This window comes from Triticum aestivum, chromosome 2A, assembly GCF_018294505.1.
Source record: "Triticum aestivum cultivar Chinese Spring chromosome 2A, IWGSC CS RefSeq v2.1, whole genome shotgun sequence".
In the NCBI taxonomy this organism is placed as follows: Eukaryota; Viridiplantae; Streptophyta; class Magnoliopsida; order Poales; family Poaceae; genus Triticum; species Triticum aestivum.
In genome coordinates, this window is record NC_057797.1 from 764,885,138 (window position 1) to 764,901,539 (window position 16,402).

Genomic DNA, 16,402 nt, shown 5'->3' on the forward strand with positions numbered 1-16,402 from the left:
AGCAGAGCACTTGGCATCTCTGCCCTGGGTGGAAACTAGTAGAGAGCTCAACAAGCTCTCTCTCTCCTGGAGTATCTAAAGAATCAGTAGAGATCACTGTCGAAACATCCTCTTGCTCATAATCGTTTAACATTAATTCTGCATTTCCCGACTCGACTACAGCATAATCGTTTGTTATTGCAAATTCGAATGAAGCCATAGAATCCAACCGAAAATACCTGGTTGGAACTTTGCAATGTACTCCAAAGAAACAGTGGTGACCAAGGGGCATTTATTTGCCATGAAACCAAGGGTTTGGATCATCGCTGGCAACAGGCGAATGCAAACCCACATCGTTTGCAGCACAGAAACAACAGAACGTCGAACTAAGATACTCCTATTCAGAAATGAACCAACCTTTGTTTTGAGCGAACAGCCATATGAAACATATTCAGACGATCTAAAGAAGCAGTAAAGATCACTGTCAAAACATCCTCTTGTTCATTAGCACCGCCAAACTGAAACAACTCAGGTCTTGTAGCTGGATCCACATACCACTAGCTACATCCCAAATCTAAAAGTACAGTAACTTTGGGCTTCCTTTGTACATCCATGGTAAAGTAAGCCATTGCAACAACGTTGTTTCCCAAGCCACTTAGTCCCATTAGTCTCTTCCTGCTTCTGAACCCATCTTCCTGGATTGACAATGATACCAAGAAAAAACTTCAGAATCTAGACATAGTGTTCAAAAGTTTTCTACTGAATTTATTCATAAAAGTCAAACATTATAATAATGTAATCAACATAGTTTAATAAAATGCAATTCGCTTTTACCTTTCTCTTTTCAATACCCAGTGACATAGAAGCTCATGAGGTAGATGAAGCAGCATACGCCAACTAACAGGACTAGCTTTTCTATAATCCACAATGTATTGGTACGAACTCCTTTCTTCCCGAGGAAGTTCTTCTGTTCGCCATCCATCAACTCAACCGGGCGAGTATTTTTCTCTTGCGCCCGACGGAGGATGTTGAGTTTGAAATCAGCAAGCAGTTGATCCTGTAGACTCTCAGGTAGACGTGGGTACACTTCATTTATCAGCTTAGCAAAAGCTTCCTTAAATCTAGTGTCAGTAATCAATTCATCAGTCTTGAGAGCTTGAGCACACTTCACTGCCTCAGCCAACACTTCGGTTAAATTTAGCTGCTTCTTTGGATTCCCTCTAAAAGGAATGACAAACGACAAACATGTAAGTAACCAGAATAAGAAGCGAACTACTCCCTCCGTTCCAAAATGGATGACTCAACCTTGTACTAACTTTAGTGCAAAGTTAGTATAAAGTTGGGTCATCTATTTTGGAACGGGGGGAGTACACTATAATGCTCTATGGTAATATGGCAACTTACTCTATAAGAACATACACTGTACTAATGCGACAAACTGCACTTTGATAATCCGGCAGACTACTCTAGGATGATATGGAAACTACTTTATGATGATATGAATGTTAGACCTTTGAACCTGAGCATTGATAGTTGTGGATGACACTAGGAGAGTTGCCTTGTTAGACCTTTGAACCTGAGCATTGATAGTTGTGGATGACACTAGGAGAGTTGGGACAATTTTCGTTGGTTTATTTCTCACACAATGCCATGCCAACCTGAGGGGTTGGGGATACATACTTATAGGCTGCTAGCCAGCCAAGCATATGCTGAGATTGCTACTAAGATGCCAGTCTAAGATGCTAGTCTAAGATGCTGGTCTAAGATGCTATCCTAATTGCCAGTCCTTGGTGGTCAGGAACTCTATCCTAACTGCCACAAGGACCATGTGCTGCAGCCCCACAAAGACCCTAGTACACAGACTTATCCAACATTCTCCCCCTAAGTCTTGTACGTCGTCTTGTGGGAGTGTTGAATCATCCCGATCCTGGAGCAAAGCTCGAGGAACTTGACCCTCCCAAGAGGCTTGGTGAGCAGGTCTGCGAGCTGATCCTTGGTGTTGATGTAGCTCGCCTCGATGCTCCCTTCTTCCACACAGCTGCGGATGAAGTGATACCTCAGCCGGATGTGCTTGCTCCGTTCGTGGAACACGGGGTTCTTTGCCAGGGCCATGGCGGACTTGCTGTCCACCAGGAGCTACACCGTTCTGGTGTCTTGAACGAGAAGATCACCAAGCAGTCGAGCGAGCCAAAGCACCTGAATGCAGGCGGTGGAGGCTGCTATGTACTCAGCCTCACAGCTGGACAGGGCCACCACCTGCTGCTTGACTGATTGCCAGCTCACGAGACACTTGCCGAGGAAGAGGAGAATCCCGCTCGTGCTCTTGCTGGTGTCGATGTCGCCGGCGTGGTCGCTGTCGCTGTACCCGACGAAGTGTGCTGCCCCCGGACACCTAGGATAGTGGAGGCCGTGGTCGAGGGTCCCTGCTATGTAGCGGATGATCCTCTTCACTGCCTGCTGGTGTTCCGACGTCGGTCGCTCCATGAACCGACTGACGTAGCCGACGGAGAATGCTAGGTCCGGCCGTGTGTGGGTGAGGTAGCGAAGGCTCCCCACAAGGCGGCGGTACTGCGTAGCATCCACTTCCTCCGTCGTGCTGTCGCGGCTCAGTTTCAGCCTCTCCTCCATCGGAGTGAGAGCTGGATGACAGCCGGTGAGCCCAGCTAGCTCAACGATGCGCTTGGCGTAGGCAGACTGTCGAAGCGCGATCCCGGAGTGATCCTGGTGCACCTCAATCCCTAGATAGAAGGAGAGGAGCCCCAGATCACTCATCTGGAAGGTGGCCTTCATGTCTTCCTTGAATGCCGCTACTTCTGCATCTTTGGTGCCGGTGATCACCAAGTCGTCAACATAGACGCCCCACCAGCAGGGCATTTCCTCCACTGCCCCGTCGGTAGACAGCGGCCTCATGCGGGCTTTGCTCGAAGCCCATCTTCTTTAGCGTGGAGTCCAGCTTGGCGTTCCACGCCCTAGGTGCCTGCCGTAGGCCATAGAGGGCCTTGCGCAGGCGGAGTGCCTTGCCCTCCTGGCCGGGAATCGCAAAACCCGGTGGCTGATGCACGTAGACTTCCTCCTTCAAGTCACCGTTGAGGAATGCCGACTTGACATCCATGTGATGGACACGCCAGCCCTCCTGGGCAGCCAGCGCAAGAAGAAGTCGCACGGACTCCATCCGTGCAACGGGAGCGAAAGCGTCGTCGAAGTCGACTCCTTCCTGCTGCAAGAAGCCTCGGGCCACCAGGCGAGCCTTATGCTTGATGATGGCGCCGGCTCCATCCCTCTTCAGCTTGAACACCCACTTAAGGGTGATTGCGCGGTGACCACGGGGGAGGTCAGCGAGCTCCCAGGTGCGGTTTTGCTTGACCGCATCCATCTCCAACTGCATCGCGGCGCGCCATGCCGCATCTCTCTCGGCCTCTGCAAAGGACCGTGGTTCGCCGTCCTCACACGCGAGTTGTAGTTGCGCCTCCAGGTCACGTGGCATCAGTCCCGGCACCGGCTGGTCGCCGAGTAGATCATCCATCATGCGATACCGCAGCTGTTCGCCTCCATACCACGCGTCGACCCGCTCCTCGTCGTGAGTGAGCGGGGAAGCGAACTTCATCAGGTTGTGCTCTGCGTGAGCTGGTGCTGATGAAGACGAACCCGGAGTGGCGACCGCCGGGGCTGGAGTATGCGGCGTCGCCAGTTATGGTGCCATCGGCGTAGCGGGCACCGGAGTCGATGTAGTTTTGGGGGCCGGGGTAGACGTGCCCGGCGGAGAGGAGCTGCTTGCTCCCCCGGCTTCCTTGAAGTGAGCGTACTCGACAATGAAGTCGTCATACGTCGGCGTCGCGCCGTCGTCCACCGCCTTGTCCCATTGCCACCCTCGCCCTTCGTTGAACACAACGTCTCGCGCCGTGCGCACACGCTGTGTCTTTGGGTCGAGGATGCGGTAGGCCTTTGAGCCCTCCGCTTAGCCGATGAAGACTCCCGGAGTGCTCCTGTCGTCGAGCTTGCCGATGTGGCCAAGCTCCTTAGCGAACGCAAGACAGCCAAAAACCCGCAAATGGGAGACCGCCGGCTTCCGCCCATGCCAGGCCTCATACGGTGTCCTGCCGTCGAGTGCCTTAGTAGGCGAGCGGTTGAGGATGTAGACGGCCGTCAGCACCGCCTCTCCCCAGAAAACAACCGGCATCCCTCGCTGCTTGAGGAGAGCCCGAGCCATCCCCACAACCGTCTGGTTGCGCCGCTCGACGACTCCGTTTTGCTGCGGGCTGTACGGCGCGGAGTAGTGGCGTTGGATGCCCTCATCGGCGCAGTACGACGCGAATTCAGCCACCGTGAATTCGCCACCGTTGTCAGTGCGCAACACGCGCAATTTGCGGCCGCTCTCCGCCTCCACACCAGCCTGCGCGCGCCTGATGGCGTCCGCCGCTTCCCCCTTGCTGCCGAGAATCATCGCCCACATGTAGCGAGAGAGATCGTCGACGAGCAGCAGGAAGTAGCGTCGACCTCCTGGTGTGGCTGGCGTCACCGGGCCACACAAGTCTCCGTGCACAAGCTCCAGCTTCTCCTTGGCCCGAAAACTCGCCTGTTGGGGAAAGGGGAGTCGTCTCTGCTTCGTCAGTACGCAGATGTCGCAGAACTGCTCCACATGGTCGAGGCATGGCAGGCCTCGTACCATCTCCTTGGCACTTAGACGCTTCAGGGCCTCAAAGTGAAGGTGCCCAAAGCGCTCATGCCATTGCCACGCCTCGTCGTCCCGACGGACAGCGAGACAGACCGGTTGTGCCACCTGCACATCAAGGACGTAGAGTCGATTTCCACCTCTGGGTACCTTGGCGAGAAGGCGACCCTGGCGATCCCAGATGCGTAGGACCCCATGCTCAATCAGCACGCGTGATCCGTTCTCATCCAGCTGTCCCAAGCTGATGATGGAGTTCCTTAGCGCGGGGATGTAGTAGACACCAGTGAGCAGTCGGTGCTCTCCCGTCTTGGTGATGAAGATGACAGAGCCGACGCCCTTAATTTCCACAGCGGAGGCATCCCCAAACTTGACGGAGCCTCGCGCATCGGAATCGAGCTCGGCGAAGAATTCCCTTCGACCGGTCATGTGGTGGGTGGCGCCGGTGTCAAGGCACCACCCCGTAGTCTTGTCCTTCCCGGAGGCATCGCCGAGAAGAGCGTGTGCCTTTGGCTCGTCGAGGTGGATGAGAGCTTTTGCGACTGGTGTCGCTGAAGATAGCTCAATGCTTGCATGCGCCATGAACAGAGCCGTCTCCTCCTCCTTCGCCTGTGCGACATGAGCCTGGCCTTGTCGTGGTTGCCGACACTCATTGGCCCAATGGCCAAACCGGCCACAGTTGTGGCAGCTGTTGCCTTGTGCCGGCTTGGGCTTGCCAGCGGCGCCGTCCTTGGCGCCTCCGCGGGCGTCCCCTTCGGCACGTCCTTGTGCCCTGCCCGGGGGCCCTCTTCGCGTCTTACGCTGCTTGCCACGCTTGCGGCCGCCCGTCGTGGAAGAAGGCTCCCCCTTCTTCCTGTCACCAAGGTTGGCATCCCACGGCTCCCGAGTTAGGAGCAGCTTCCCGCCGGTGGTGATGGGCCCCGAGGAAGGTTGTGGCTCGTCGGTGTCGACGACCTTGAGGCGACCTATCGCCTCCTCGATTGTCATCGTGGAGAGGTCCAGCAAGGACTCGATCGACCGAGCCATCTGCTTGTACTTCTCGGGGATGCACCAAAAGAGCTTCTCGACAGCTCTCTCCTCGGTGTAGGTGGCATCACCAAACTTCACCAACTTCTGCAGCAGAGTGTTGAGACGGAGAGCAAAGTCATCAATGTCCTCACCTGGCTTGAAAGCCAGGCTCTCCCACTCCTTACGAAGTGCCTGCAAAGTGGACTTGCGAGCACGGTCGCTGCCGATGCGTGCCGCGGCGATGGCGTCCCAAGCTTCCTTGGCAGTCCGCTTGCTGGAAAGCGAGAACTGCATCTCGGGCGGGACTGCGGCGATGAGGGCGTCGAGCGCCCGTCGGTCCTCTTGGTGGTCGACGTTGCTGTCCTGGACTGCCTCCCACATGCGCCGCACCTGGAGCCTGACCTTCATGATCCCGGCCCACTCGACGTAGTTGGTTTTAGTGAGGGTAGGCCACCCAGCACTGGGACCAGCATCCCTGACCACAGTCCGGACCTCGTAGAGGCCGCGGTCCTGGTCGTTGCAGCCGCCGTCGCGGTGCGCACCTCCACCTGGAGCGCGGGCGTGCTCGGCTGCCCACTGCGCCGTCCGCTCTTGCGCCACTTTGGCGCGGTCTGCGTCAGCGCCGTCGTCCGCAGGCGCGGAGCTGCTGGAGCTGTCGGAGCTGCCGCGGAGTGCTTTGGCATCCGCCGTAGCCTCACGTGCTGCGTCTGCTGCTGCTGCTACTTCTAACTCCGCCTTGGCTGCTTCTACCTCCGCTTTGGCCGCTGCCAGCTCCGCTGCAGCCAGCCTTGACACCCTTGCTGCCGCAGCAGCTGCTACAGCTGCTCGCTCACGCTCCTCTGCCACGGCGCGCTCGGCCTCCTGCCGGCGCCGCATGCTCGAGGTAGCCGTGTGCTGAGAGCGACCTGCAGACATGGCTCGCTGCAGGGGGGCTGTTGCGTGAAGAGGAGGCTGTTGAAGACGAACTGCTGCTCGACAGTCCGGAGGGAGGAAAGTAACCAGGGGCAGACGGAGCAGCTGCTGCTACCGACTTGGGCTGCTCGCAGGAAATGCTCAGGGTACAAGATAACGAGGCTCTGATACCACTTGTTAGACCTTTGAACCTGAGCATTGATAGTTGTGGATGACACTAGGAGAGTTGCCTTGTTAGACCTTTGAACCTGAGCATTGATAGTTGTGGATGACATTAGGAGAGTTGGGACAATTTTTGTTGGTTTATTTCTCACACAATGCCATGCCAACCTGAGGGGTTGGGGATACATACTTATAGGCTGCTAGCCAGCCAAGCATATGCTGAGATGCTACTAAGATGCCAGTCTAAGATGCTAGTCTAAGATGCTATCCTAACTACCAGCCCTTGATGGTCAGGAACTCTATCCTAACTGCCACAAGGACCATGTGCTGCAACCCCACAAAGACCCTAGTACACAGACTTATCCAACAATGAACACTTACTCTGATAATAAAGCAACCTACTCCAATAAAAATGGCAAACTACACTGTGGTGATACGGTAACTGCACTGTGATATGGCAACTACTCTGAGTTAGATATGGCAACTAGTCTGTGTTGATATGGCAACTATTCTCTACTCGTAAAAAAATACAGTTAGTGATGATGGTGTGTCTGGCATCTATCACTTCTGATCGCTAGATCTGCATCTAATGGACACAAGAAAAGCTATGGCAACTTTGCAAAAAAGCACTCGACACTCTGCTTCTTATTTGCAAAAGAACCCTTGTCTCTCCGTTCAGCCCCATCCACCCCACCTCGTCAAACTAGCCATGGAACAGATCTGGGCGATGGCCGCTGCAGCTCCCCTGCCGGCGCCATCCACCCCCAACGCCTATCCTGTCCCCACTCTGCCGCAGCAGCCCCACCTGCGCAGCACCTCCACCTCTCCCTCCTCCCAGGTGTCTCCTCGCCCCTACCCCGTCACCTCTGACGAGACCTCCGCAACCGCTACGCCGCCGGCTCCGTCCGTCCCCGAAGCCTTCTCCTGCCTCCTCATCTGCCGCAGCAGCCCAACCTCCCACCGCCCACCACCAAATCTTCCCCTCGCTATCTCCTCCGCTCTGTCCCCCGTCTCCTCCGACGCCAACCTCCGCTTGTAAGTGGGCTATGCGCTGCTGTCCTTTGGCGGCAGCGCTACCATCTACTTCATCCCCTTCGCTTTCCCCACCAACATGCCGTCCTCCCTTCAAGTACGCGTTGCAACCCGAGGACTCCTAGCCGTCTGCAACTGGAGCGTACCAACGACCTGATCTGATGTGATGGTTGACATGGAGGTACAGTTCGGTGTTCATACATAATTCAATCTGTCTAAATAGGGTTAGTATCTAAAATTGCTTCTTCTCTACAAGACTAAAGTTGTGCGGGGAACTTTCAAAAAAGAAACTTGGCTACTTGCTTCAGTGTTCATGATATTTTGCAAGAAAACTCGTATGTTTGTTCGAATTATTTTTTCAAAATAATCTCTGACCATTGGCAGAAATAAAATTTACAGTTGCATTCTACATTGCTTGTCTCCTCTGAATCTTCATGATTTTCCAAGTATTACTATTTCATTCGGTAGATGGGGTGGAAGACATCTCATGTGGCCTTGGAAAGTGCTCTTCAGTCACATTGAAATATGGTTGGGGATCCCTAATTTTATGTTGTATTCGCCTGGTTGAACCATAATACAAACTGTATTTAGTAATCTGACTAAATAATGCTCAGGCTTTGCTAGGCGAGGAGGGTGTTGGCTTGCTGCATTGAAACTGACAATTTATGATATTACAAAGCAGATATATGATGTTGTCTGGGTAAGGGCTTAAACAGGTGTTCCCTCCGTTCAGAAAATACATGACGTGGTTTTATTTGTATATGTTTCTTGTTTTTATGTTCCAAAATCCATAATTTGGAGAAGATTTTGTTGCTTCAAACTTTTGATTTTGTGGCACAACTACTGCATCTAAAGAATCTGACGGCTCTGCTCAGCTTTCTCAGGTAATGCAGCAATTCAATATGGAATATTAGCTCTTCCCCTTTGTTTTATATCTGTTTGGGCATCAATTTTATATGTGTATCTTGCAGATTGAAATTGAAAAGCTTCTACCCAGTCAGTTGAGGCTCAGATCAGCAAATGTCTGATACGCTATGGTGCAGCATTTTTAGAGAATTTTTTCAAGACCTAACAATTATTAGTTCAGTTTAAAAATAAGCACCACTGTTACAACGATTGTATGTAATTCATCTAACATAAATAAATCATTGTGTTGAATGGGAAGATGACGTCTGCCGATGAGAACAGAAGAGGAGATAACCAATATACTATGTAGTTATATGAATGGGAAGATGTTATCTGTAACACGTGTTTCTGAAATAGATTAATGGTTTGACCAGTGTTTTTTGTTACCCCGTAGCATAGCACGGGCACTCGACTAGTCTTTGATAATATGGCACTGCTCTATGATACTGTGGCAACCATAAGCAAACCCAAAAATGATGTATGGGCGGAGCGGAACCTTATGTGGTCTTCTGTGGGCATCGCCTTTACCCCTCGCTTAAGCATTTGTCCCGACATTGCATCCTCCTTTCCATCACAGGGGCCTGTTTTAGAACGTGCCACATGAAAACAGAGATTAGGAGAGACAAATGTGGGTGGTTTCCTGCTGATGCACAAGAAGCACAGAAAAGTGAAAATAAAAAGATAGGTTCACAGTTGCATATAGTATTCTACCCCATTTTAATAAGATAGGGATTCGAGATATCAGCGTTTTCACACGTCCTTGTCAAGCTGCAGCAAAGTCATCTCTCCACCTTGCCAACACCCAGCCTCTCGCTGCCCACCTTGCCGACCAACTCCATGTCGCTCCCCATCTACCCCCACCTCCCCTCAAGCCGGATAAAATAGATGGTACGGCACGGCGGGGCCGCCGCCGGTCGGCAAAGCCACACCTACTTATCCCCAGAACCCTGAACCACACCTCCTCGTCTCTCACCGAGCAGCAAAAATCGAGCCCCTCGGAATTCCAAAAAACCAAGGCTAGAACACCACCCCGACCAATCTGTTGGCAGCCGCGCCCGCAACCCCGCCGCTCCACCGGTTCGTCCCAAGCACGCCGTCGATTTTGCCAGTCGCTTCCCCCGCCGGCACCAGGCGCCCCCTGGCCAGAAAAATTGAGCGCGTGGAGAAGAGAGGATAGGGATTATGGACTCACCGGAAGTGTTTGCGCCGCGCCGGAGGAGCGGATTGAAGGTGGAAGCGCCGGCGTCCCCCATCTCCGGCGAGCCCGGGGTAGAGGGAGAGAGGGGAACGGAGCCGCACAACCACTGCCCGTGCGTCGCGTGCCTCCCGTGCAATCCGCCGTCCATACACCATCTAATGGCTGGCGCTGTGTGCTCCCCTGCTTCGGTTCTTACCGGTCGCTGCGGGCCGTGTGATTAGAAAGACCTGGCCGTATGGGCCGTCACGCCTATAGGAAGCGGCCCTTTTATAAGTTAATAAATAAAAGGAAAAGTATAGATTTCCCCCTCAAATGTACTCCCTCCGTTCCGAATTACTTGTCGCGGGTATGGATGTATCTAGATGTATTTTAATTTTAGATATCCATTTTTGCGACGAGTAATTTGGAACGGAGGGAGTATGATTTATGGCGAGCCTGGAAGCCTTGCTTCTCCACTGGGGGCTAATTCCATAAACAAGTTGTTCTATCTCAAAAGTCATTTTAGGAATAAATGAGAATTTCGTTAGACTTCGTATACCAGGCAATGCAGACCTTTGGCATCAAATACCCCCTCCCCCCAACTCAAAAACAGTTTTTTTAGGCACCTCAAATGTGCAAAACCAGGCAAATGCCCCTCCCCCCCCCCCCCCGGGTGGTTTTGGTCTATATTTCTGATGGTTTTGCTCTGACCTTTTTATCTCTGCCGGAGCAACGGTCGTCGACTCGCCGAAGGAGCCCTTCAAGGGATAACCCTTAGTTAGTTGCTCTCTAGTTCACAAAAGAAAATACTGTACGCCAGTACCAACAAGGGTTCATCGTGTATTTTGGAAAAAAAATCACCAGGCACTTGAAGAATGTCCATCCTTAATTTAAAATGATCACTACATGCAAAAAAATGTTTATTGTGTATTTTAAAAATGTTCATAGAATTTTAAAAAAAATCCATCTTGTATTAAAATTTTCTGTCATGTATTAAAAACGTACAGTATTAATTTGCAAAATATTCATTGTTTATTCTGAAATTATTCATCTTGTAATAAAACATGTCCATCATGTATTTTAAAAAACAATCACCGTGTATTAAAAATGATCATTGAGTATTAAAAAATGTTCTCCATGTATTAATAAATCTTCGCCTTGTTTAAGGAAGTTTCATTGAATATATTCAAAAAGAATCGTCATGTATCATCTATTAAAAAATGTTTAACAGGTTAAAAAATGCTGATAGTTTATATAAAAAAGTTCATTTTTATATTAAAAATTATCATGTATTTGAAAATTGTTCATCATAGAATACATAATGTTATTATGAACTGAAAAGTCGCTTCGCGTATATTTACAAAATGTTCTTGTATTTTTCTAAAAGAATTAACACATGTTTTAAAAAATGATCATGCAATTTAAAGAAAATATTAATATGTATTTTGAAAAAATATATACATGATAAATAGTTTTATAAAATACCATGAACATTTCATGTATTTTACCAAACAAAGTAAAGAAAACAGAAGAGAAAAAATAGAAGAAGGAAAAAAAGTGCATTGCATGTCTGTGTTGCTCGAAGGGGGACACTCATGCCGAGCAATATTAGACATACATAAATAGTTCTACAGGATTAACATAATGAGCCAAATGGATAAATATGATTGGAGATAAGGGAGAACGGGCCCACCCCCTAAAATTCAGAGGGGAGAGATGTTATTGTTAGGAAGTTTATGTAAAGTTTATGTAGCCCTTCGTACATGCAGGATTTTCACACTCACGCGTCCCATTGCAATGTTGGGTCTGGCCTATATGCAGGATGTTGTAGGAGAGCGGGGCATTGAGCTCGCTACAAGCGACACATAGACGCACCTCTGCACGCAACCTTCTCACATGCCATGCGCGACACTGTTAGGCGGTCCAATATTGTTTGTTCAGGATGATGGCTCGCCCAAGAAAAATGACAATGGCTCTCGGTGCTACAATATTGTTTGTTCAGGATGATAGCTTGCCCAAGACAAATGATAATGGCTCTCGGTGCTACAATAGAGGCTAGAAAGCTCGCCAGCAGATGAATGATGGGTCACAACCCACACATTTTCCACAAATTGGTGTGAGCACAGAGTGTTTTCACAATGTAAGTTTGTAAAAAAAACTGAACTTGCAGTTGCTTTGTTCGAAAAAATTGTCTTCAAATTATTAGGAGCTCCGGAGCTACAAAGAGATATTCCTGGGAGTCTACAAAAGTTAAGAGCTGCAAAATGCCTTTTTTTAAGAATCACCCTGGGGCGTTTCCCACCTGAATATAGTGTTCAAGAGTTTCCCACACCAACTTTTACTATAATTTAGAATTGAGATGAGGTTCAGCTACCCCCTCCCCCACCTCTGCATTTCTATATGATGAAGAATAAAATGAGTTAGGTCGCGCATGTAGTTTCCATGCATATGCCCTTTGATACACATAGATCATCTTGTATAAATGCATGGCTGCAATGTTCACACATGTTCTGCTGTTCATGCAATGCATTGCATGCAATGTGTCATGCATGTTCTAATGGTCATCAACTAATCTGCATAAAGAAAGCATGATTAACATATTATAGGCAGACACCTATAAATTAAAGTTGTGTCTAGCAACCAATACATCAACCCAATAGAAACTGCGAAGTGGTTATGATGATATGTGGGCACGGACAATAGAGAATTGACATATGGATATTTTTCAAGGCTTATGTGTGAGTTGGGATATTAGAAGACAACTGAGATGTTATATGAAGCTTGACTGCGAAGTGGTTTGTGTGAGAGATGGGTTCCGCCAATGTGATTATTGTCTTCTATTCATGGTCAATGGCAGCACTTGTGATCAAGTGGCCCAATTTTATAGCAGGACGGCATGCTGCACCATGGTTCATCTCATCGGTGACACAGGAAAACGCCACACAACCAAAGAGCTGAGTTCGTGCGGTTTGGTGAGCCTATTGTCAAGATGTAGGGGTTGCCCTATTGTCAGGAGGCCTAATACTGTTTGTTCAGAACTTTAGCCGGCCAAGACAAATGGCACTAGCTACCGCGGCCCCATTAGAGGCCACCAGCCCACACATTCTCCATAAAATGGTACAGGTGCATAGAGTATTTCCACAATGTATGTTTTGATTCATTTTCTTCTGCAACACGAATGTGCTTTGTTCGAAATAATTGTCCTAAAGTTATTAGGAGCTCCTGAACTACAAAGTCGTATCCCTTGAATTCTAGAAAAAACTAAGAGCGCGCAAAATGTAATTGACATAGTGTTCAAGAGTTTCCCATGCCAATTTCTATTATAATTTACCCCTAGGTCGGCATCTCTATAGGATTATGAATAAAATGGTTTCTTTTTGTATGTAAGATCCCGTATCAAAAGCAATCACCAGCACACAACCATATGTACGGGACAAAGGCGCCCCTGCCCAAAGGCGATCTAGGGTTCTCCTTCACCATCATCCTCCTCCGCTGGTAGATCGTCGGCCTCCTCCTCCCCCGCCGGCTCCGCTGGTGGGTGGGTGCGGGCAGGCCCCAATCTACCCATGGGAGCCATATGTCCCTCTCTTAGTCGATAGCACAGTCATGCGAAGTGAACAACATGGTCGTGCATCTTGGTCCTCCGACTCCAATTCCGTCCGACGAAGGTTGGATAGCCTCGGCCTCTTCAGAGAGCATGTGAGTTTTGTGTTCACCAACTCCGACTGTTCGGTAGTGGGGCACTCTATAGGCCCTCGGCATCGTTTTCTTTTATGAGACAGAGATTTACTACGCTGATCACGACTGTCGGCATCTTCTGGTCAACATCGATGACTTATAGGTCGCAGCTTCTACAAGCTCTTGTGTTTAAGAAAGTTTGCTCCGCTGAGACAATGACCAGAGGCAGCAACAAGCTTTGGTCTTGCCGCCACCATTGGAACAGGATGAAGAAGACTTCCGCACCTCCAAAATTTTGGATGTATTTTTTCATTTTTGTAAGGACTTGCGTTACTTATATACTTTTGCCTTTTCACAAAAAAGGAATAAAATGACGCATCCCTGTAATTTACATGCATATTGGCCATTGATACATATAGGTCATCTTGTATGAATGCATGCATGCATGCAATAATGTTCATGTTTTGATGTTGGCCACCAACTAATTTGCATAAAGAAGCATGGACTTGAATGAATGCATGCATACAATGTTTTGATATTCATCAACTAACTTGCATAAAGAAAGTATGAATAACACATATAGGCATGCACCTATAAATTAGGATCATGTCTAGCAACCTATCCCCGATGCAGAGGTTACAATGATATGTGGTCATTACAATTTCCATATGAATATATTTGTAAAGCTTATGTACAAGTTGGGATATTAGAGAACAACTGAGATGTTACAGGGAGCTTGATTAGGAGGTGGTTTGAGTGAGAGACGAGCTCTGCCAATGTGATTATTTTCTGCTGCTTATGATGAATAGCCTCACTTGTGATCAAGCAATTGTATTTTATAGCAAGGCAGCATGCTGCACTATGTTTCATCTCTTGGGTGACACAAGAAAACAGCACGCAACGGAAGAGCAGAGCTAAGCTCACGAGCAGCCACCTTGTTGAGGTCTCGCAGTTCCGCAAGCGTGTTGTCAAGATTGTGGGTGCTGCCCTCCAAGTCGGTCAGGTGTCTGCCTACTTCATGGAGCAATTAGACCACTAGGACTGGCGGCATATGTGACACTTGCAACATCCAAGCGAAGGCACTTCACCCGGTTATAGCCTGCAAATTAAACTGAAGCCCAGAGTAGAATCCAACCGAAATCACACTGCAAAGAATTACAATGCTGAGCAAGGGGCATTTATTTGCCATCACACGAAAACTTTGGAACCAAGGGATTTTGATCATGATCGGCAACAGGGGGATGCAAATGCACATTGATTGCAGCATAGAAACAACAGAACGTCAACCTGAGATACTCCTTAGAAACAAACCGGCCTGAAAACCCACCACTGCAATTGACATATCCTGAAACCCAGTCTGATTCTAAAGGCCTGTTCGGTTATCCACCGGCTCCGCGAAATAACATGGATCTGCGGAGCACCTATTTTGCAGCTCCGCTAATTTAGCCCGCAGCTCCGTCGGCTCCGCGAGCCGAGTCTGGAGTGGAGGGACTCCGAACACTCCCTAAATTACTCATCATCGTGCAGCACTAGGATTCTCATAAAGTATTTATGCTGCCAATAACCTGGGTCCGGGCGCAATCTTGAAAAACAAGGAAAAATAGTCACAAGCATCTAAAGCCAAACAAGTAGATGAAGGGACACCATGTTTTTGGTCTATAAGCTCAAACACACCCCGAAAGCATCGCACGCCCCAAATGCAGAACAATAATGAAAATCAACAGAAACTGAACAATGTGAATGTCATATGCTATCCATGCCCGATGTGCTAGCATATGTCGAAATATCTCAAACCACCTTGGAGCTTGACTGATTAAGATGACTAAACAGCTGAAAGATTCAGCAACAGAACCATTAGTTCAAGACTTGATCTTGCACCATGAGAAAAATAACAAGATGACGCCACGCTGCTATATATTTCTAGAGGTTCACTTCAAAGTTGACGCATGAGACAGACACATCTAAATCACTACCTCTCCAGCCATGCAAATTCTACATGCCACCAGAGCAGAGCCCATCCTTGTGCTGCGCTGAAAGATTGTTGTTGTCCTTGTCCAAAGCAACTGAATCCCCATGTGCAAATATTCATTTCCCCCTGTGTATCAGCAGATAAACAACAATCAGGTCACTAAGAAAGATGTTACATGCGCATAGAGGTACACGTGTTCTAGCCACCATAAGAATTATTTAATACAAACAACATAATATTTGACAAAACAAAATGCAGTTTGATTGTACATAATCTTCAGGCATACCTTTCTGTGTTCAGTACCCAGTGACATAGAGGCTCATGAGGTACACGAAGCAGCATACGCCAACTAACAAGACTAGCTTTTCTATAATCCACAAGGTGTTGGTATGAGTTCTTTTCTTCCCGAGGAAGTTCTTCTGTTCGCCATCCATCAACTCAACCAGGGGAGTATTTTTCTCTTGCGCCCGACGGAGGATGTTGAGTCTGAAATCAGCAATCAGTTGATCCTGTAGGCTCTCAGGTAGACGCGGGTACACTTTATTCATCAGCTCTGCAAAAGCTTCCTTAACTCTAGTGTCAGTAATCATTTCATCAGTCTTGAGAGCTTGTGCACACTTCACTGCCTCAGCCAACACTTCGGTTAAATTTAGCTGCTTCTCTGGATTCTCTCTAAAAGGAATTACAAACAACAAACAGGTAAGTAACCGGAATAAGATAGCAAACTACACTATAATGATATGGCAACTGCTCGATGGTAATATGTCAACTACACCTGAACAAGGTTGGCCGCCTAACGTCTGTCAAGGCGGTCCTGGCAGCGATCCCAATCCATCAACTGCTCGTGCTGGCAACCCCCAAGAAGATCATTAGGGCGCTCGAAAAAATTCAGAGGCTTCCCCTGGGCTGGGCG

At 48.9% G+C, this 16,402-nt stretch overlaps 1 protein-coding gene and 1 long non-coding RNA gene across 2 annotated transcripts; both read right to left on the reverse strand.

Annotated features, from left to right (window-relative positions):
- Positions 1–479: 479 nt before the first annotated feature.
- Positions 480–10,024, reverse strand: LOC123186565 (uncharacterized). Its single transcript, XM_044598304.1, has 4 exons — positions 9,858–10,024; positions 9,162–9,246; positions 814–1,199; positions 480–674 (listed from the first exon to the last, which is right to left on the reverse strand). The coding sequence occupies exons 1-3, from the start codon at positions 10,009–10,011 to the stop codon at positions 824–826; spliced, it is 615 nt and encodes a 204-aa protein (XP_044454239.1). The 5' UTR covers positions 10,012–10,024; the 3' UTR covers positions 480–674; positions 814–823.
- Positions 10,025–15,218: 5,194 nt separating this feature from the next.
- Positions 15,219–16,172, reverse strand: LOC123191034 (uncharacterized). The gene is made up of 2 exons (XR_006496667.1): positions 15,776–16,172; positions 15,219–15,615 (listed from the first exon to the last, which is right to left on the reverse strand). It is a non-coding gene; the product is annotated as an uncharacterized lncRNA (long non-coding RNA).
- Positions 16,173–16,402: the final 230 nt, after the last annotated feature.